The 23,581-nt window shown below is 38.2% G+C and overlaps 1 protein-coding gene across 1 annotated transcript in view; it reads left to right on the top strand.

Annotated features, from left to right (window-relative positions):
• Window positions 1–23,581, top strand: part of grin2ab (glutamate receptor, ionotropic, N-methyl D-aspartate 2A, b) — a 152,647-nt gene that overhangs the window by 109,953 nt on the left and 19,113 nt on the right. Inside the window, exons 5-12 of the mRNA XM_032562573.1 lie at window positions 240–406; window positions 2,141–2,275; window positions 2,368–2,467; window positions 5,076–5,281; window positions 11,896–12,010; window positions 12,135–12,337; window positions 19,955–20,126; window positions 22,303–22,456. Of these exons, the coding sequence (XP_032418464.1) occupies window positions 240–406; window positions 2,141–2,275; window positions 2,368–2,467; window positions 5,076–5,281; window positions 11,896–12,010; window positions 12,135–12,337; window positions 19,955–20,126; window positions 22,303–22,456 (1,252 nt within the window). The remainder of the gene's footprint in view (window positions 1–239; window positions 407–2,140; window positions 2,276–2,367; window positions 2,468–5,075; window positions 5,282–11,895; window positions 12,011–12,134; window positions 12,338–19,954; window positions 20,127–22,302; window positions 22,457–23,581) is intronic.

The raw sequence follows: 23,581 nt of genomic DNA on the forward strand, positions 1-23,581 counted from the left end.
ATTAAGCCTGTGAGTTATGAGGCCGTTATCACCGACCATTACGGTTCTTCTTGTTGCCAACAGTCACTCTCTTGCAGCGCTGTCTCATTTGTCGCCTGAATCTCTCACTCTTTCTGTATCTTTACCCTTCTTTCCCATTCCTCCCTCCTCTTATTCATTCTCCCTTCTCAGCTCTTCTCATAGTCTGCCTGATTGCAAAGAAAAATCTGATTTTTGACTTCTCCGCTGTGTCTTTTCAGGACGAGAAGTCCACTTTCTTCCAGTTTGGCGCAGCCTTGCAGCAGGAGGCTCTTCTCATGCTTGCAATCATGGAGGAGTATGACTGGCATGTTTTTTCTATAGTAACATCCAAGTTCCCCGGCTTTCAGGACTTCATCAGCACTCTGAAAGTGACTGTGGATCACAGGTACAAATACACCCTGAAGCCCTCTCTCACACTCTGAAAATCCTGTGTTGTTGGCATGATCATAAGTGCTGTTCCACATATTTGTTTTCACCCAGAAAGAAATATAAATGAGGTTTTTGACAAGCTTTTGATTGGGGTTATCTTTATATTTCATCACAGAAGATGTCATAAAATCCAACCCTACACAATATATCACAATATAACTTATTGTAGTAAGTTAGAATATCATCAAAAATGGATTTCTTTTATTTTTTCAACTGGAAAAATAAAAGACAGTCACTGACACCCACCACAAGGAAGGTAAGCCACAAGAAGTTCTTATTAAAGAAGTTGGCTGCTTTCAGAGTGTTGCATCTTCATTTTATTTGAAAGACAAAGCTGCTGTATATAACTTTTGCAAAAAAATGTTTTTTACATGTTTGTTAAAACTGCCTCTATGTTGTAAAAAGATCAATGTTCTCCTCCTCCTCCCTGATCTACTATTGCTGAAATACATCAAATACACCAAAAATCAACCAAAAACAACCAATCAAAGCCAGGAGGAGGGTCTTAGTGCTGTCAATCATCCTCATATACTCACTGTTCAGTGTAGTAATGGTGAAGAAACAATTTACTGTAACAAGAAAATCCACCGTCATCAGTGGCCATGCTAACAACTGGCTCTGTAACGAGGAAGAAGCTGCAGCGTAGCAGAGAGCAAGAGGGATGGGAGGATGAGCAGCACCACATGAGGTTGTGATTGATGGAGCTAAAACCTGCTCATGGCTCTAATTGGTTGTTTGTAGTTAGCTCTTGGAGAAGGCAGAAGAGCTCAATTTTTTTCATACCGTACTGTCACGACAGAGTGACAGTTTCAGCAAATATTTAAAAATATATATCTATATTTTTCTTTTCTAAAAGTTACATACACTAGTTTTAAGTGAAAGGGAAAAGTGTGGTTGAAATTAAACCAAATAATTACAGACTTGATAGGACTGTAAAGTAAAACCTTGGGGTAGCAGTCTGGGGGAGAATCAAAAGATGAGCCTCCAGATGTCCAGGTCATGAACTAGAACTGCTGCCTGTCTTGTGTTTAGACTGCAGAGGCATAGGGCCAAAAAGGCCAAAAAGACTGGACACAATGGTCCAATGTCCTCTATTTAGCTGAAACTAAATTTTGCCATTATTTTTAATTTAATGTCCTACATTTTGGAGGCACAGTAGAGGGGCTCAGAATCCAAGCTGTAAATATGTTTCAGTGCGTTGTATTTTCTGTATTAAACATCCTTATTTTTATTCATTTCTATGCAATATTTTTATTTTCTGATTAATCTAATTTTGATTATATTAGTTATAAATTACAATCATCAAAAATTTAATGAAATACTTTTTAAGTGAATGTGTTTAATTAATCCATGTGACGTTGAGATTTTGAAAGACATTGAAAGACTTCATGTTCCACTCAATCCCTTCATAACTTTAAGTATTTAGTTTAGTTTACATAACTCATGTTTTTCATGTGCTAGCTTAAATAGAAAAGTAGGAAACGGTTTGAAAGTAGTTTTGTGATCATTTTCATTTATCTCTCTATCATATTTATTTACTAACTGTTCAACACAAGTTGAAGACTTAATTGGATTCTGCAGCCAGAAATACCATCACATTTTTCAGGAATGCGCTGTGTGATATCTGATCGTTAATATTTCTTCATGGTTGCTAACCAGATTAAGCATCTGTATTATTTCATTGTTACAGCTTTGTGCGCTGGGACCTGCAGAGTGTTGTGACACTAGATGCTGTAGATGGTGACCCCAACTCAAAATCACACATTGCCCTCAAGAGGATACAGAGTCCTGTTATACTGCTGTACTGCTCCAAGGATGAGGCAGTGTGAGTGTCTTTCATTTTCTGCTGTGGTGTTTGTATTTCTTTGTCACATGCTGCCAGATTTCAGCTGTAAATCTGTCTGCTCTCCCTGACAGATATATCCTGGAGGAAGCTCGGTCGTTGGGTCTAATAGGAGCCGGTTACATCTGGATTGTGTCAAGTCTCACCACTGGAAATCCAGACTTTACCCCTGAGGTAGTGGAGCCCACGATGTTGTAAACAGGTGGCCACTTTCAGGCGCTTTGACAGGACAAGATTTATTTCGATACCAAGCTGTTTATGCCGTCCTCTACCTCCCCCAAATTTCTTCTCTTTAGTTTACCCTGCCCAACACTAATAAGTGATACTTTACATGAACATAGATGATTATTTTTTCATTGCTGGAGTCAATCATGATTATTTTTCCCATTCATTGAGCTCTTTCTTTGTGTCTAAAATCATTTACTTAGCCCTAAAGCAGGATGTTAAGTATGTCTGTTCAAATATTATCTAAATATAATCTAAATTAATTCTTCTCTTCAAATAATATGGAAATTTGTGAAAATAGATAAAGCACTTATTGGTTAAAGGACTAAAGGATATATATATATGTATATATCTTTGTGTACGTTGAGTGTCTAGGAGTACAATATTGTACAAAAAAAACACAAAAAAATTATTTAAAGGCTCAAAAAGTGGATTTTGCTTTATATGTCCCCTTTAAAAAGTTGAATTGCATTCTGAAAAAAAGTCTTGCATTAAGTGTCTTCATCTATGATTCATTATTTTTACCAATTCAGCTACATGTAGACTACCAGATCTATTTTTAGACCAGCACCTGAAATGTACTTTTTGATTAAATTTGTCTAAGTCACAACATCTATGCTTGTTTAGATGCCCTGACACCCAGAAATCGTCATTGACATGGTTATCTCATGGGCAATACAAAAAAATACTGTACAGTACAAGGTTTATAAGTTAAAGAGGTAAAATCATCAGAAACCACACTTTTCATCAAGCTGCAGTACTTGTAGTCACTAAAACTCCATAATAAGAAGACATACAGTGGCCTTTCAATGCAGCTATAAACTGGAAGTTGAGAAGATGCAGGAATGTGAGCTACTAAAAGCAGTAAACAGAAGGTAAAAATTATATTAAATTGTTTGCGATGGGAGCCACTGCCACTGTACTTCTAAAATAAGCATTCATGAGGTGAGCAGAAAGTATGTCAGACTTGGCACAGATGATGTCAATGAAATATTTGAAATTTTAAGACTCTGAGTTGCTCTGACACCTTAGCCAAAAGAGACAGCATGAAACCAGCCTGCATAAAAATAAATACTATTCCTGACAGTGAAACCATAGAGGTGAGAGAATGATGATACAGGGCTGCACAAATGTTAAATATGTTTAGAAAAGAATCAGAGTCTGTACATTGGCAGGAAAAGTCAAGCATGTCACTTATTTTACCATTCAGAATAAATATGGAAAAAAGAGTATTTGCTACCAATCTATGAATTTCCAAACTTTTTTATCCAGTCCAGTCCCGTCCGTGCGTCCGTCCGTCCGTCCATCCATCCTGTCTGTGTCCAAATTTAAAGTGAAGAAATGTAAAAAAGAAAATGAACCACTGAGAAAACTGGGAATTTAGAAGTATGGAATTTTGAGGTAAAAAATAGGCTGCAACCCTGAAAAACATATGTAAAATTGAGATGATAATTCTGAGTGGTCACTTCCTGACAAGGTGACTTTCACTCTCCAGAAACCTAACTTATTCCAGCATGATAAAGAAAAAGACTTAAAGAAAATCATAACCTACCCAAGAATGTCACCATGTCAGAAACTGGGAAAATTTTGTGCGTTTTAGGTAAGTCACAACATGCTTATCTAAAGCATAGATGCTGATATGTAATAAGTGTATATCAGCAACCGGCAACTTAAAAAAGTTTTTATTGTGCTAATTCAGTAAAATGCACAAATGTATTCTTATCTTAATGACATGAAGGATTGAGTTTGTTAGAAAAAATAAAGGTGGGGAATGGGAAAACTATAAAACGTTCTATTCACTCTACTGTTCAGAGGTCAAATTAATCACAAATACAACAGTTTTAAAAGCAGGACATTTCTTAACATATGATATTACAGATACATGTGATCTTTCTTCCCATGGTAGATGTTGGAATATATTCATGTGTTTGTTTAGCCTTTTCAATCAATCAATCAATCAATCAATCAATTAATCAGTGAAATACTGTTTAGATAGAACCAAAGTGCTTTCCATTAGTGGTGTAATAAAAATAAAGAATAGAATAAAAAACATGAAAACCAAACAATGTTCCAACATGGGTAGAAATATTAAAGTGTCACTGTCACAGTTCTAAACAAAGTTTAGTTCAAGTTTTGTCTCGTTCTAAACAAATGTGCTTTAGCTTATATTTAAACAAAATCAGGTCATTGATGATCTGCAATTCAAAAGGTAATAAATTCCATAGTTTTGAAACAGTGACAGCACATGAAGTGTCACATCACTGTTGGACTTTGGCTTGGAGATGATTGATTATACTTGATCTGAGTACAGAGTCAACACCAAACTGAGATGAATAAAGAAGGCGGGGGATAGGATGAAAGATTTAAAGAGATGAACTGATGGAGATGCTCAGTGTAAGAAATATTCATACTTGTGGAACTTCCAGCTATGAATTATTTTAGTATAGCAGAGGAAACTTTGACACCTCAGAGGAATACATAGCAAAGTTACAAATTGGGGTTACGATGCTGAATTGAAGTAAAACTGAATCCATTTTTGCCACTGTTTTCCTTTTAGATGTATCCCCTGGGTATGATCTCCGTATCCTATGACGATTGGGAGTACCCTCTGGAGACGCGGGTGCGGGACGGGGTGGGCATTATTTCCACTGCGGCCTCCTCCATGCTACGGGAGAAGGGGGATCTGCCGGAGGCCCAGGCCGGCTGCATCAGCACGCCCTCAGATAGGAGCCCGGGAAAGCTCCCACCTAGTGCCCTGCGCGGGTGTGTATGTATGACATGCATGTGGCTGTGTGTGAGTGGGTTTATGTGTGAGCATAACCCACAGTGTAAGAAAATCGGGGTCTACAGACTTGCATAACTCAGCTTGTCTTTGTAGCTCAGTGTTCAGCAGTCTTGCATAACCCTTTTAATGTTCTAATGAGAGGGATGGTGTTGGAAAGGAAGCTGAGATGACAGCAGTGTTAAACTCTGTGATTTCTAATGACATTTAACACTGTCAGCTTTTGTGTGCAGCTTTTTGAAGCCAATTGTGTCTCCTTAGCTAAAAGACAAAACAGTGAAAAGCAGACCTTTATGTTGCTGCTGCTCAGCAGCTTCTGATGTGGATGTGTTCCTGCTTCATGACAGGATGCACTTCCAATAACTCAGTCTAATAGCAGGTTTTATCAGCTTTCTTCTTTTTGCTACTTTTGTCATACAACTCTGTGGACAGAACACATCTCCTAGCAGCTATGTTCACGTTTGCTGTACTGTGCAAAAGTCTTGAGTCAACTGTCCTTTTCTTTGTGTTCTCTGTTAAAACACTTCATACTTACATCTCCCAAAGGTGGAATTTTTTTCTTCCACCTCAATGAGGCATTTGGAAAAGTGAAACTTATCTCTGTCCAGTCATTGCTTAAACCCACTATTCAGAGTTTAGGGGCTGGAGAGGTGGGGTACACCCTGAGGTACACGGGTCACCAGGGCAGCACAGAGACAGACAAGACCAAAAACCATGCAAGGACACACACACACACGCACACGCCAGCACTCCCACAACTAAGAACAATTCAGAGCAAACAATTACCCTACGTCATGTTTCTGGACTCTGAGAGGAACCCGACATTAGGAAAGAGAATAAGTTAAAACAGGCAAAGAGTTAAAGAACTTTCAAAAAGTAAGGAGAACTTTTGATGATGACTGCTTGAAAAGAAAATCTGACTACATGCATGTAAAGTTGTGGTCTATGACTTTTGCACACTTCTGTATTTGCATAGGTCACTAACAGGTGTCTGCAGCCGTCTGTGGGTCCTTGTCAGGTTCTTTAGACAGTAAGAGAAGAGAAAGATCTAGAAATATGAACGCATAATCACAGGACTGTTCTATGCTGCTCGTCTTTGTGTTTCTGCTCTGTGATATTGTAACTGCCTCATGAATATGAAATATGCTATGGCCAAAATATGACATAATACATTGCAAAGCCTATATTAAACTAACAAACACATAAGGGTCATGTTGCTCAGCTCTGTTTATCTGGAATGAACTATAAGCTTCCTCATTAGAATAGGAGTCATAATTTTGTCATCTTCCTTATTAGTTCATTGAAATATATATTAAGCCTCGAACAATAATGCTGTTGTTATCATGCTGATGTAAAAGAACTCTTAATAGCAGCTTTCTTAAACTTTATTATGTGTCATAAAACAATGTCATTTGTCTCAGTGAGTTATTAGATTTTGTAAAAACAACAAGAATAAAAAACAGTGAAGCTGGTTTTTGAGGTTGGACTCCTTTCCCCGAGTTGGAGGAGGTGAGACTGATTGTGCATTAGTCTAGATTCCATCTTTGTCGGAGTGTGAACATCAGCAGCGTGAGACGGAGACGAAGAAACAAGACAACATAATCTGGCATTTAAAAGACACTATCAAATCTGCTGGATCCGACATCACTCAGGCTGCACAGGATTTAAAATCTTAGACTTTAGTATGTGTGAGCTGTGTAATAGTTCAGGTTGGAGACGAGATTTATTCTCTGAGTTTAGAAAAAAATTGTCTTTGTGATGTAACTGGTGTTAATGCTAAAACTATAAGCTGTCACTTTTCTTGATTCTTTAAAGTAATTTTGTTGGAGAATTTTTTTCTTCCACCTCAATGAGGCATTTGGAAAAGTTTTCAAAGAGAACAAAACGTGGAACCTTTACAATAAAAGCAGGGAGAATCAATGTCTTGTTGATTGAAATGCTATTTAAACAATGGCTAATTTTTTGCACTTTCTCAAGTGTACAGGTTACATCTAAAAATATATATATCATGAGTAAGTTAGTATTTTTGTCACTCATTTCAGAAGGTGAAATTAATTATGTAAACTCATTACACACTGAGTAAAATATATATCATGTAAGTTTTTTTATGTGTTACAATGTTGATAATTGTGGCTTACAAATTCCCAAAATTCAACATTCAGTGTCTCTGAAAAATTTATTACAAAGACATTTTATGAGAAAATGGCTTCTGAAAAAAATGCTCACTAATGCACTCAATTCTTGGTTGAGACTCCTTTTGCTTTAAACAAGTTCTGTTGTCTCCATACTGAGGTAATAGGGACAGACTACACACTACCATCAGGAGTCTGTCGCCTCCTGATGGTACTTTACAAAAGCATTATTAAATCTATTCTAATCTAAATCTATTCTAATCTACTGCTTCCCCTGTTTCTTCACTATGCTGTCAGCATCATAAAAAACTAAGACTCAACATAGCATCTAAAATAGTGCACATTTCGACTGACAGCCTGACTAATACAGCTACCATACGCGTTGCATGCACTATAGACTGGAAAAAAGGCACTTTAAGAATAGCTTTGTTCCCTCAGCTAACATTGCATTGAACAAACTCCTTTGACAATAGTCCATTCCCCTGTGTTTCATGTGATGCATTGTCTCTTGTGATGTGTGTAAGGGGGTGCTTAAGTGGAGGGAGGGAAGTATGTTATAAATGTTATATGTCTGTGAGTCTTTATTTGTGGGGAATGTTAGAAAAATATAGGAAATGTTGAAGTTCCTGTTTATGCTTTTGATGCTTTACTTTTTGTGAGATGACAAAGTTATTTATATCTACAGCTTGGAATACATAATGACAGGCGAAAAAGATCATTCTTGTAGCAGGGCTACGCTAACCAAATGAAACAGCAGCTTTGTTGGTTCTTTGAACCTATCAGCTTTCAGATTTGATTCTCACAACCTTCTTGAAGGACCAGTGACCTAGCAAGATGTTTGCCTTCTGATCACACTTGTCATCCTGTTATCAAAAATTCAGTCATGCACACATCCTCAACATCCTCAACCAACAGTACAGACAGATGCATGATCTTCCGCTTCCCCCAGGAATCTATCGTGTGTCCAGCTCCATGTGTCCCATGGGGGCAAGAGGGTTCTCTTTTGTCCGGTTTTCTTGTTGAGAAAATTTGATCAACTGTGTTGAGAGACGAGCTGATCGGATCCATAATTTGCAATTCGGAAGATATGAATCTCCCAAAAAGACAGCACAGGACATAGAGCAAAGCAGAGAACATGGGGGAAGGGACAGGAGAGGGAACAAAAAGCCTCCACCTTTAAACAGAGGAGAAATAACTCTTGTTGTGCTTTGAAACAGTCATATTGTTTCATTAATTAGTTTTCTATTATTCATTTTCTTATTGTTATATTTTGTATTCAGCTAAAAACAAATTACAGTTAGTTTTTTTCTTTCATATTCATTTATTTTATTTACTCACTTTTTTTAATCAATCATGTCCTCTTTGCGTTTTCTCCTACCCCTTTTTCTCTCTTGTCTGTTTATTTACAGATTTTTTTTCTTTTCTTGTGTTCTATTTTATTTTCCCCTTCTGACTCTTTCTGGGAGGTGAAGTGCCAAACAGGAAAAGGTGGCGTCAGCGAGCCTGCTCGATTTATTGGTCTGCATGGTTGACTATGCAGAGAAGAAACATGTTTATTCTCTCTGTAAAATTTCAACTTTAAAACTAAATAGGCCAGGTGTATTAATCATTTTGGGTTTATTATTGGTTCGCAAGGCTCTGTCTGAGTGGACAATGGAGCGATGCTCTTTGAGCAAATGAAACATAGCACTTAACAGTTAGAGCACATGACAGCAAACACCTCGTGCCAGCTGAAGGACTGATGGTGTGGGTCATTTGGTTGACCACATTCTGCCCTCTGCTTCAGGCCATCTGAACAGCTGAAGCTTAGCATAATCAGGATCATTAAACAAGATAACAATTCCAAACATTGCAGCAGAGCAGAAACATGATGATGGAAGAGAAAATAATAACGTTATACAGGCCCTGTCAACCCTTAGGAGTAAACCTGGTTAAACGAGTCTACTTGACTAGATTTTACTTTGTGGTCTGCTTGTATAGTTCTGAGAATTGAACCGGTTTTTCTTGTCAAACACTTTGAGATGTCATTTGGTGTGAATTGGTGTTATATAAATATGATGTATTAAACTGAATTACTGTGATCTTAAAAGAACTGTGTAGATAATTACTGTATATCTGCACTGTAGAACCCAATGAACTGAAACACTGGACTAGAAAACATCACTTTAGGTTATTGATTTTACAATCTGATACTGTCTAGATAATTTTTTATATATTCTAATATAACACTCTAGGAGTAGAAAAGAGTGTAGCTCTTTTTACAGTTACTACAGTTGTATTTTTTCCTGAGAACAAAGCTCTGGATCAAGTCCTTCTACATGCATACCGAGACATAAAAATATAAATATATCAAGCAATATTTTTCAGGCATACATTAGAACCACACCAGTTTCAGCTATTCAGATGTAACAGATTTTATCCAAACTGGAGGAGACAGTTTATTCCCAGAGTAAACTGTAATGGTGTTTTACCAATACATACTCAGCCACGGCAATTTATTGCAACAAGGGCATCACCTGCTGCACTATGAGGAATTTTCAAACATTAAAACATATATTTACCTCAACATGCTACTAATAAATGAATCCATCATAATATATAATAGGGACAGCTTCAATTGTAGAGAGCAAAAGTGTCTATTATGTGTACTTGCGTAGGTTTATCTGGAGCTAATTATTTGTGCTTGAAAGAGGGTGCTAACCCTGTAAAATGTATAGCATTGCAGTACAGCAGTATGCAACAATGTAGTAAACTGTGGATTCAAAATGTATTAAAACATTACTAAATATATATTATATATGTACTGTATATAATAATATATAAATATATAAGATATAATAAAATCTTAGAATGCATTTTGCTTTGCAAAAATTATAATGTAATAATGTGACTAATTATGCAACAATTATATGCATCTAATCACAATCATGTTATAGATCCTACATGTTATTTTTATTTATTTGATCAATAAATGCCAACTTTTTGTAATTTACTTCCCTGTTTATCTTTACTGACCTGACACCTGTTACATACATTATTTCACTTATATCTAGGCTGCTGTATTGAAACAGGTGAGGCTGCATTTTATACCTATGAAACATCTAACTATTGCAATGAACAATTCGGGTTCCAGAGACACTTTTACTTATTAAAGAAACAGTCCCTGTTTCAGCATTCATGCTAACTATGCTCAGCATCCTGAATGTCGGGAGATAAGTTGGAATGTTATTCATGGTGTTGTTGATCACAAAATGTTAATACTATATATATATAGTACAGACCAAAAGTTTGGACACAACTGTGTGTCCAAACCTTTGGTCTGTACTGTATATATATATATATATATAAGAAAAATATTTGAAAAAAGCACACTATCATTCCATGAATGTAGTTTCGGTAAAATTTAAATAATGATCTTGTTTTATGATCACAGAAATGATTCTTTCCCACATAAATTTTGAGGACATGTGACGTGAATTAAAGAGACGTCTCCCCAAAAATCAATCAAAATCAATCAAGTTTATTTGTACAGCACATTTCATCAACAAGGCAGTTCAAAGTGCTTCACATCATAAAAAAACAAGACTTACAACCTACATTATGATATTTTTCACTGGCAGGGTTAATGCAAATCTGCAGTCAAATTATTCTTATGCATCATGACTTTCAGTCACAATATTTCAACTCATGCATTAACCTTTCAAGGGTCAACAGCTCTTGAAGGGTCATAGTGAAAATCAGAAGGGAGAGCTACTCTCTTTATTTAATACCATTAATTTGAAATTGTTCGTGGGGCTAATTTTTGTCCTTTTTGCTTTGGTCAGACGAGGTTTCTGTTGTCAAGCATCATCCATCAACTCATGCTTGACAGTGTCAAAATGAATTATTTAAGAGGAAGTGCTTGTCTGTTTTGTAATTTAGTCTTCTCCTTAAACTTTCTCAGATGGCCTATCTTTCGCCCTTTGGGAATTCAAGCTATTATATCATGTTTTAACCATCAGATCAAGCTTGCTGTCTGAAAGTGGTTTAACCAAAGTGAGTGTGTTCTTAGTCTCACATCACTGCTGACTCTTTTGCTGCCTTCCATTGGTTCGCTTTAGCAAGCATAAAGGTTTCGCCAAAAGCCCGTTTGCACATGTATTGAGTAAGAGAGTGGGGCCACCCTCGTTGCACCAGTGACTTGTCTTTCAGGCGTACATCTGTGAAGGAATCAATGCAGAATGTTGGTGGAAGAGATATATGCCCTCTGACTCTGCCTCCCACCCACTCACACACACATTCACACTCTGAGGCATGCACACATGCACACAGTGGGTGAAGACAGCATTGATTTGTAGAGGATCCTCTTGCAGCGATTACAGAGTGTTTAGTGTTTTATTTGAAATGTATCTGCTCCTGTGCACAAACTGTGACTGATGTGTAACAACAGCTCCCTCTGCTCTCTAACTCTCCATGGGCTGCAGACACATGATGCATGTGTGGAACGAAGGACGAGATCTATCCTTTACTCCAGATGGTTACCAGGCCAACCCCAGATTGGTTGTCATTGTGTTGAACAGTGAAAGAAAGTGGGAGAAGGTAACAATAAAAGTGTTTTTTTATTATTATTATTATTATTAAATGTGATGAGAACCTCCGTAAAAAAAAAAGAGTAAAAGACCGATAAGGATTCTTGTGTCTGATTTTGTTTGTGTGCACACAGATGGGCCGCTGGGAGAACGGGACGCTGTCCCTCATGTTCCCAGTGTGGCCGCGGTATAATGCCCATGGGGATGAAGATGCTGATGAGAACCACCTCTCCATCGTTACTCTGGAGGAGAAGCCTTTTGTCGTTGTGGATAATGTAGACATCCTCACCGGCACCTGCAACAGGAACTCTGTGCCCTGTCGTAAACATGTCAAGCTGTAAGTACCCAAACACTCCAGATGTCAGTGAACTACAGCTAACCACAACTCAAGTTAAAAATCACATTTATAAAGTATTCAGGCAAAGATTTACAGACTGTGCTTTGCAAAAAGTATTCATGACTACAGCTTTTAAATAATGTCATGTGACCAGTGGAAAGCAATTCATTTCAAAATGTTTTTTCTTTTGACCAGCCAAAACAGTAGAATATACTATAAAAATGTGAAAATATGTATTGAGGCCCCATTACCACAAAGGATATCTGGACGAGTCAATTACCTTCAGAAGTTGCCTAATTAGTAAACCACCTATATTTATGCTGTACATCAGATGTTGTTTAGAGACCTTTGAACTTTTTATTCAGTGAACAAACCACATCATGAGGACCAAGGACTACAGCAGACAGACCAGGGATGAAGCTGTGGAGAATATAAGTTAGATGAGGAAACATTATCAATGTGCCACAGTGGCCTGTTCAACGTCCAGATCTGGTTATGCATTTCTGCTAAGACTTAAATTGTTCTCTATTCAATCTGTATAAGCTTAACTTGTTTTTGAAGAAAAATATACAAAAATGTCTGTCTAGAGGTCCAATGCTGTTAGCGATATACGCTCCCCTCCCCACACTCTCCCAAACAATGTTGTCCCACAAAGTTTTTATTCTTGGGGGCTGAGTCCTTACTTCACTTTACAGATTTTTGTTTATTAAAGGTTTATGACTGTAATATAGTAAAATTTGGAAAAAAGTTCAAGTTTTATGAATCAATTTGCAAGGAACCTCACCTTCAGAGGGTGATAAGAGAATGCTCCTAAAGTAAATCCAATAAAACTAAAGCTGGTCCTTCTTCTTCTATATTTGTATTAAACATCCTTGAAATGGAATCACACCTTTCTAACCGATCTCAGTCTGTCTGACAACACAATTGTCAATCACCTGCTCTTTGCTCATCATCTTGTATTCTATCCTGGGCCCACTCATTTTTATTTTATATAATAATGACTCACCATCTGTTTATGCAGGGGACTGATTTCCAGATGTATGTAGCTTTCACTGGAATAAATACCCATGGTTGGACACATTTACAAGACAGACAGGTTCACATTTAGTTTGATCTGGGTTTTTTTTCCCCTCTTGAACCGATAATGAATTTCTCCCTATTGCTCTTTGCTCAGATGTAATTCACAGTGTAGCCATTTTTTTTCTTTCACTTAATCTTTATTAGTGCTTTGTTTTGTAATTTAGTTATATAGATTTTGTTTTAAGTAGTGTAGCTATTGATTTTACACTCAAGTTTACGGATATTACAATTCATCTCAAGAATAAGCTACCCCTTTCAGCCCATTGCAGTGTTCTTCATGTTTTACACAGCAATCAATTACTTTTTCTTTTAAAGCTTTAGAAACATCCTCTAAATCTGCAACCTACATTTTAATTCAAAAATACAGGAATGCGGGGCGTGCTGTGGTGGCGCAGGGGGTTAGCACGCCCCACGTTTGGAGGCCTTAGTCGAGGACTAAGGCCACGTTCTCTTCCACGTTCTCTCTCTTCCGTTTTTCTTGTTTCCTCAACACAGATTCTTTCTTCTTCACCACCAACTCACTGAGTTCACCCTTATACACCACATCAAGTTTTTCCCTCATTATATCCCAGGCACGCTTTCGGTTTATATCCACAGATCTGGTCTGATGACACTTCACTACAATCCCGGTGGGGATGTGTTTGAGCACATCCCCGGTCCCGGGTTCGACTCCCGGTCCCGACGACCTTTGCCGCATGTCTTCTCCTCACCCTCCTTCCTGTCTGCCTACTGTCGAAAAAAATAAAATAAAAAATAAAAATAAAATAAAAAAATACAGGAATGCAAGAATGTATCAACCTTATACAAAGCAACATTTAAAGACATCAGAAAAGAAAAATACAACATTGGATATAAATTGGTCTTCCACATAGACAATAACCCAAAGCATCCAGCCAAAGTGGTTGTTACAAAGTGGGCTAAGGACAAAAAAGACAATGTTTTGGTGTGGCCATCACAAAGTCCTGATCTCAGTCCTATGGAGAAGTTGTGGGAAGATCTAAACAGGCGTGTGTGAGTGTGGCGGCCAACAAAATGGGCTGCCTCACTTGTTCCCCTTTTAGATGAGTTGGAGTTCTGGCTCATTCCCTCTGCAGAATGAGTCAGAACTCCAGCAAACTGTGGTGACAAACTTGTGGAAGGGAAGAAACTAAAAAAATTGGAGGGGTGTTACAAATGAGCTAATGGTTAATAATAATAATAATAATAATAATAATAATAATAATAATAAACTGAATTATGGGTGTGTTCTTGCAAAGGGAGGCAGTTGGACTTGTCAAATGAACTGAAATTACATAGCACTTTTCCATCCATTTTGACCAGTCAAAGCGTTTTACGCTAGAGTCACAGTTTGAACTCACAAATGCACACATTTATCCACCAATACACAGGCAACTTAGGTAGGCAACTTAGGGTTGAGTGCCTTGCCCAGGGGCACATGGACACATGACAGGAGGAAGCTGAAATCGAACCTACAACCTGCTGAGTTTTATTTCAAAGATCAATGTGCGATTATGCCCTGATTCCCATACATCGTTCTAGAGGGTTTTCCTACGAAGGTTTAGACATGACCTATGGAATTCTTTGTCTCTTCCTTGGCCAAAGGTTTTTACCCCTAAAAGTGTTAATTTCTAATATAATCTTTCTGCTCTACTGCACAGTATATGCTGGAAATTTGTTTGAGGTTGTCACTTTTAAAGATTCTTGCTTGTATAAGTTTGGTTGTGCAAGGTCACCAGACGTTTTGATTGGTTCTTGATTGGTTGTTCTGGAGTAGAGTTGAAAACTCATCCAGCTCATCTAAATGAGTTATTTTATAGACTGTTATTTTTTGTTTGTTTGTTTCAGAAGTGTTACTGGTGGGAATTTCCTAAACATTTTTGATATTTTGCTGTTTAAACAGACTTTTAAAGATTTTCTTCACAGAATAACCTTCTGAATAAATTTCAGTGTTAAATGTAATTCTGATCTGTTCTTCTATGACTTGTGCAATTTGTGACTTGCGCTATTTTTGGCTCCTTTAAAGCTAAACTTTAGTTGACTCAGCAGTATTAATCCTGCTCCACTAAAGCTGCTGTTGCACATCTGAGGCCAGAAAGTGAAAAGATGTTTAAAGTATCTTTTCCCACCTGTACTCCTGAACCTTTCCGTATTCTGGGTGCGTGAACTATTCTGTTCAGAAGCTATATGTGGTCTGCCCCATCGTCAACCTCTCCAAGTTCTCCTTTTTTGTCTGCCCATGTTCTCCCCTCTGCCTGCCAGTGGCCGTTCACATCAAATTCCATATTCTGGCATCCAGCACACCTCCGGGAGTTGTGCGCCATGTCTGCAGGCTACGATCTATTCTCTCTCACCACAAGCAGCAACTTAACTTGTAGCTCCCAGCAGCAGCGTTGTCATTATTTCACCTGGCCTTGACTCCTCTCTCAGATACTCCTCTACAGCGAAATGTGAGGAGTAGAATTATTCTGGAATATTCTGTTGTAAAAAGCATATATTTTCTCTGAATGTTTCTGTTTCTAGTAACCTCAGGGGTCCAGCTGTTTTAAAAACCAGTCACTCACATGTAATACTTTGTATGCTTCTCTTTGCACTTTGATCTTATCTATCTTAAAAGTTTTTGGAATTCATAACTGACTTAACTTGCAGTGTAAAATTAGTGTGTTTAAAGTTCATTGCAAAATATTAACTGTGATCAGCCACTTCTTTTTGTATTTTTTAAGACCCCTGACTTTCTTTGAATCTTAGAAAGTTGGTTGTTTTTACTCAAGTCAAGTCAAGTCAAAGTTTATATATATATATATACTGTATATATCAGTGCTAAACACCAATCACATCATCACAGACAGATTAAATTTATTAATCCATCTAACTAATTAAATTCATTCTGAGCCTCAGAATAAAGTGTTTTTTAGTAAACTCTAATCAACTCTGATCTTCTACCCCAAGTTTACCCATAGAGGTGGTTTGTTCAGGGTTATGTGTGAGCGTTCTCCATGTTGGCTGAAAGGTTTTGTTTTCTTCTCATTGTACCAGCACATCTTCTACCACATAGTTGTCCTGGTGACAGATTATCCCACCTGTGCATTGGGTCTCTGCAGTCTTATTGGTCTCTTGGCTGCTTCCTAGATTAATGCTCACTTTCCCTGCCTGACAGCCTAGGGGGATGGCTAAATTGTGGTAAATTTGCAGAAGTCCCATTTTCATGATGGACTGAATACTGCAACATGCAATGTTCTAAGTGTGGCATATTTCTTACTATCCTCAATTAGAGAGTTGTTAACTGCTCATTTAAATGGTTTGCAGAAAAAAAGAAGCTTGCAAAGATTTGACTTGTACAGAAGTGTAATTGCTCCCTAGGAAAACGTTGTGGGTCTGATTGCACAATAAACCCCCCATGTGAGCTGACTCAGTCTTCTAATTGTTCATGCCTACAGTCTTGCTAAACTAAGTGGTTGCTATGATGCATGTCTTTCTAGTTGTGTCCCTGTCTCTCAGTATGGCAACCACACACACACACACACACACCCCTTTTTAAAAAGTGAACTCCAGCGTAGAAATCTTCAAAGACAGCCGTCATCACTGTGTCCTCTCCTGACAGTCCTGAGGACAGCCATTGTTCAGGACATCAAAAAAAGGATCCAAAACTGTCTGGGAGTGTGTTTTTGGAAGCAAAGTAAAAACAAAACAAGAGTGACTAAAGATTTTTGTATTATACTACATCAGTATAGTACACAGCCTGCTTGACACCGGCTAGCCTACAAACAACATTGGTTCCTCCTTTAATGTGCAGTGTAAAAGTCCAGTGAAAATTAATCTTGTCTGAAAAAAGCTTTGAAATGAAATGCAACGGTACTTATAGCTGTCATTACTAATGATTTACACACTTACCTTTATTGTATTGAAAGAAATCTTAATGAAATATAAACTTTCAGCAACCGTTCAACCGTTCCTGGAGATATCAGGATGCAGTGCACAGAGTACACTGATTGTCAAAAGCCCAGATGTAAACCCTGCAGATTAAAGGGCAATCAGCTGTGCATAACAGCCTGCCAGAAACACTAGCTCAAAGCCTTTCCCCCAGAAACAGGTCAGGTTGAGCTGCTGCTCTGCCACTCACAGACAGTACATTATGGTATTCAGAGTACAGATGCAGGGGACAACATCATTAAGAACATTCAGATCTGGCCTAAGGTTACAATGGGCCTTACACTGCTGCTGCTGCATTGACTTTTTATCTCCATACGCCTCTGAGAATAGATGACTGTTGTTCATGTTTATCTTATTGAGCAAATATTGTCCGATTTCACTTTTTTTTTTTGCAGTCCTGGTGTGGTTGGCTGTGAACATGTACAAAAGCTTCTACTTGGAACATATGGTGTTGTAATATCCTTGAACATTGATTGTGTTTTTATGAAAATGTTGTTTTATTGCATCTGTCAATAAGATAATCAAATCCGCAAAAATCAAATCAGCACATCTCCTTTGCTGATTTGAGGCATTTTGGACCTATTTAAATCCAGATCAGTGTCTAAAGCCTAAAAGGTCCTTTGAAATTCCACCATCCTCTACACACTCAGCTTCAGGTAGCAGATTGTTTTCTATTTAAGTGTTGAACAATAGACTGAAGAATTTGTGTTATCCCTACACACATTCATTTTTTAAACAATTAATTAATGGCCTGAGTTAAGATTACTATTGACTTACTTGAGTTTAATATTAGTTTTAGCTCGAGTTTATATTTATATGTTTATTTTGATGTATGCTATTAAATGATCTCCTTTACCTTGAGATTTTTTTCTAATTTTCTTATCTCACTAATTGTGTCAGTTCTTGTGTGAAAGTGTGATGGGCTCCACCACTAGTTGCATATGGCTTGCCCTTCAGGGACTTAAAAAAGTGAAGCAAACTGAAATTTCACTTGTCATACACAGGCTGGATTACTGCCAGACATTTAGAAAAAAGAAATGACTTAAGCAGAACGTGTCTGACAACCCAAGGGGCTAAAAAAAAGCAAAGCATACTGGCCTGATATAAAGAAATCCAAACCATAGTCAGAGCCTTTATGCAAATCCAGATAATAACAAAAGTACTGCCTACCAGAATTTCTATAAGAGTGAATCAGTGATTCAACCAGGAGTTTACAAAGTAAACCAAAGCAACATCTAGAAATTCAGGCTTCAATGGCAAACTGAGTGGTTGTAGATTTAGTAATAATAAATAGAACAGGCAGGAAGAATTGGTGAAGAAAGGTGAAAACCACACCTGAGCAAAGAGAGAACTATCCATGTTTTTCTAAATCATGGATTTGAACCATGAAACAGAAAACCCTTAAGAACAATGTCTGGTTTACGCAGCAGGACAGTAATCCAGCACACGCCTAAAACTTCACCTTGAGATTGCTTGAAAAACAAAAATGAAAGGTGTAACGAGGAGATATAGAAGGAATCTCTCTGGGCTGACACTTTTCACAGCACAGTTTAAAAAGTTACTGTCCAGCCCATAAGCACACACTCACTTCTCCCGTTTTATTGCTACATTTTTGTTGTTTCATAGCAAAAGTTAAACAAATGTGATGACAATTCGCTGTTGTTGCTGCATGTTCACTTATGTGTAAATGTGTGTTTACAGTGACATAAGGATTCTGATGGGCCCCAGCTGGGAAGAGATCATGTATACAGTGCGTGTGTATTTGAACCCCAGGGACACAAATCGTCCATACTCACAGATGTTGAACACATAGTATTATCTTCTTATAAAAGATTTTTTTTTAATCTTTTGATCTTTCACATCTTTTACCGTCATTCTCCATTTTCTGTGCTCTGTGAATCTCTCAGTTCTTCATGAACTTTTCTCTCAGATTGGATTCAGCAAAAATGCCACGTGAAAAGGTCATGGAGTTACGATCTATATAAGTTACATCAAAGATGGCCAGCATGGGAATGAAATTAAGTTTTAATGGAAATGCTTTTGAAAAAGGCTGGTACGGTTTAATAGATTATGAGAATCACTTGATCCAACAATTCAGTTTCTTTCGTTGCTCCCAGGTCCTCCAGGGACGACTGTCAGAAAAGTTCACTTAAATATTTGTTTTATTTCTGTGCATGCACAGTGTGTGTGTGGGGGGGGGGGTCGTGCGCGTGTGTGTGTGTGACTGCAAATACACACAGGTAAACCTTTTATTATGAAGGAGATAAAAGGAACAGAAGTAGTGAAGAAAAGGACAGCTGATTATTTAATCATGTAGGTTGGTTGCTCTGTAACTATTTAAAGCCAGCAGCATCTGCTCAGTACCCCTGTGTTTTCATCTGGTTTGGTTAGCTGGCACTGAGGGAGCACACTGTCTCTCTCTGCCTTTCAGCAGTATTCACGTTCACTCTGCCTGTTGTAATTCCACATTTACAGTTTGACTGAAGCGACAGATGTGCACCAGCAGCTTAGACGGTTACAAGCAGACATCTTTACTTCTGGCATGCGTCCATGTTGTCTTGTAAATAAAGTCTGGTTAAAAGTGTGCTTTTTGTCCTGTGTTTGTTACAGAAACAGCACATCAGGAGGAGGTGCCTATATCAAACAGTGCTGCAAAGGTTTCTGCATCGACATTCTGAAGAAGATTGCCAGGAACGTCAAGTTTACCTACGATCTTTATCTGGTTACCAACGGAAAACATGGAAAGAAGATCAACAATGTGTGGAATGGCATGGTTGGAGAGGTAGTGTCGCCTTTGTTTCTCAAAAATATAATGACATTTACTTCTGACTTAAAGTGCCAAGGACACAGTAAAACTACTTACATGATTTAAACAGATGTACTACCATCTCGTGATGGCGCTGGCCATCTTGTGATCAGGATAAGTCAAACTGTAAACCCTGTGTATTCAGTGTATCTAAGTCAAACTTATTTACAGTTTGACTTAGATCTGTTTATTACCATTCAGTGACTTGGAGGGAACAGATGTCCAGCTCCAAATCTTCACTGTCAGACCTTTCCTCCCCAGAAATGTTGGAGTCATTGTTGCTGAAATCTCTCACAACTTCCTCTGCTTCTGTGTATTCAACCTTAATTGTTTACAGTTTGACTTACCCTGATTACGTCACAAGATAGCGCAGACATTTGACCCAGTTACAGCAATACTCTGCATTTATAGTAGTCTGTGAGAAGTATTTATTATTAAAAGCTTTTGAGTACACAGAAAGAAAGCACAGGAGCTCATCTTTTAAAATCATGTCAGTGGTTTTATCTTGTCAGTAACAGGATAAAACATTGAATACTATGCACAGAATAGTTGTGCGTCGTTTTCTATACAAACTATTCTGCTTCCCAAGACTTGAACATGACTATGAAATTTTAAGTTTGGGTGAGAAGGTTTCTGTTTGACATTTTAACATTTTGTAAAGTCACAAAATTAGCCCTTTATGCATCAGTACTCAAGCTCCCCTCTCCTCTTGGCTTCCCAAATGATGAGGTAGGTCTTTGGTCGGGTACCGATGCAGGTGAACCAGGCGAGGTGGACGCCTTGCAAGACTTTTAGCTGTGAGGGAGCAGTGCACTCTTTCAAGCTGTGGTGGGTTCAAGAGCACTTCTTTCACAAACAGGGAGGTTGGAGAAGAAATGAGTGGGGGGCCCACTGTGGATGTTATGTTGCCTGCTGCAGCTTGGTGACTTTGTCCTTTAGCTTGACATTGTCTTTACGGAGAGTGGCACAGTCTTTGAGGCTAGCTGCTCACTGGCTCAGATCGTCTGTTGCCTTCTCTAACGAAGAAACTATGTCTGCCTGTTTCTCTACCTGCTCTAGCTTCGAGCTAAGTATGTTAGTTCAAGATTTGAACTCAGACATCAGATCCTTCTGGTGCTGCTGAAGCAATGCAGTGATAGCCTCTGGCATTAAGCTAAAGTCCTCCTTTTTACTTCCTTTTGTGCTCTTAGTAGCTGTCACTAGTGGGTAAAAAATGTTCATAACATTAACAATGATGTTATTGTAACAGCGGGTGGATTAAAAATAGCCATCTGTTGAGTGAAATGAGTTAAGAAGTTGAACTTCTCCGGAGCAATTTTCCTGCTATGTCTGTCCTTTTCACATTTTAATCCAGAAGTCCTTCATTTATTTATTGTTTTATATTTATTAAAAAAATATATTTCTCCCATGTAAAGAAATGTATAGTATATTAAGGATTAAAGTTTTTGTTTCAAAGATTAGAAATTACTAGTGTGTGTATCCTTAAAGTGTTTGGGGGGCTGGTACCTATCTCTAGCTCTTATTGGGTGAGAGGAGGTGTACACCCTGACATCTTGATTTTACTAGTTAAATAAAAATAATTCCCTTTCATGCATGAATTATGATCCTATAAGTTAGGAATTTTTTCCAAAGTGTTTTTGATTTTCCTGTTATTTATAAAAGGTGGGGGGAAATAATTGTAATTTTTTTTTTCTAGGATTTGTCCAAATTACTAATGAAATGCCATATATTATAAAGTGAACATATTTTGACATAAGTTTACAGAATGCATAAATATTGAATATTGCACTCAACTGTCATCTTAGTCGCTACTATCTCATCCCTTTATTCAGTCCCTCTCATTCAACAGCTTCGGTTAAAGACAGTCTAGTTCCAGGTGTTATCAAGGGTTGTTATTTATTTTATTTATTTAATTATTTCAAACATGATAGTAGTATAAAATCATGAACAACAAGACATGCAAAAGACACACATTTTTGTACCACAGTAATCTTAACATGCTAGAAAAGGAATAGGAAGAAGTAAGAAACTTACTCTTACCCATAAAATCATACAATATTTTCAGATGGGCCCTCATTAATAAATCAAATCAAAAATAAAAATAAACAGGTTCATTAATTTTCCACTTTATCTATACTTTTCTACACTTCAGGTGGTGTATAAGAAGGCCATCATGGCAGTGGGATCACTGACCATCAACGAGGAAAGGTCAGAGGTCATCGACTTCTCCGTGCCCTTCGTAGAGACTGGCATCAGCGTCATGGTGTCACGCAGCAATGGGACCGTCTCACCCTCTGCCTTTCTTGGTATCTTTTTGACTTTCTTTAATAAAAAATGTTTTCCCACTTCTGCTTTTTTTTTTCTCAGTCCTGCTGAGAGGAATGCTGGGGCCACAATAATGGGGCGGTGCTTACATGGTGGCAAAATCCTCAACATGAAATGGAATATTTTATTCACTCGCTATATGCTGGCCAAACTCCACTTGTACTCTGACTTCATCTGGGCTTCAAAACCCTAAGCACATTAATATTTCTACCAGAGCAGAGCAAGTGGAGCATGCCAGCTGTTTCTATTTTTTTTTCTCTTTTTTGAAAAGTCAGCTTAGACAAAGCAGTCATGATGTTTGCTTCGTCTTCCTCCTCGTCTTCCCCTTCTCCAGTTGTTGAGATGACGAGAAACCAAAAGCGTTCTGCTTGCCTAATGTCTTGTGTTGTCATTGGAGCGAGACAGAGAGTGAGGGGGCTGCGGTGGGGTGTATTGGACCGTGCATGTGTTGGTCCCTGTGTATCAAGCCATGTGTCAGAATTACATTAAAAAACGTGTTTCTGATGTTGCACTAATATATTGGGATGTTTTTGTGTAAAGTAAAGGACGTGTAGAAAATGAATGTGCTGTGTTTATGGTTGATGTTAAGAGCTGAATGCTTTGTGTGAGGGGGTGTGTTTGTGCGTGGGGGCGTGCGTGGGTGTGTGTGTGTGTGTGTGTGTGTGTGTGGAGTCAGGCTCAGGGTATCAGTGACGGTTCAGTATCTCTCGCACTCATATTAGAAGCACCTCAGCACACAATCTCTCAGGGTTGGCTAACCCTGGCAGTTACATACTTACACATGCAGTGACGCAAACACACACACACAGAGGCACACACACATTGTGTGGGTTCAGCAGCTCTGGCACTCATCCCGCTGTCTGAACTCCTGGCCTGCTGCACAGCAAGCACAGACTCATACGCACACAAATAAATCACACATTCATGTTGATAGTGGCGGCACATCAGATCACTTAGTTTGAATCTCGTCTCTTCCACCTTCCTCTGTCTCTCCTCCTTCTTCTCCTCCGTCCCCCTCTGCCCTGAGCCTCTCCGTCTCTCAGCTCTCAACCGAGGGAATAATGAAAAATATGGAAATGTGTTCCTTCAAACTCTCTGTGACTAAC

Source organism: Xiphophorus hellerii, chromosome 5, assembly GCF_003331165.1.
Source record: "Xiphophorus hellerii strain 12219 chromosome 5, Xiphophorus_hellerii-4.1, whole genome shotgun sequence".
NCBI lineage: Eukaryota > Metazoa > Chordata > Actinopteri > Cyprinodontiformes > Poeciliidae > Xiphophorus > Xiphophorus hellerii.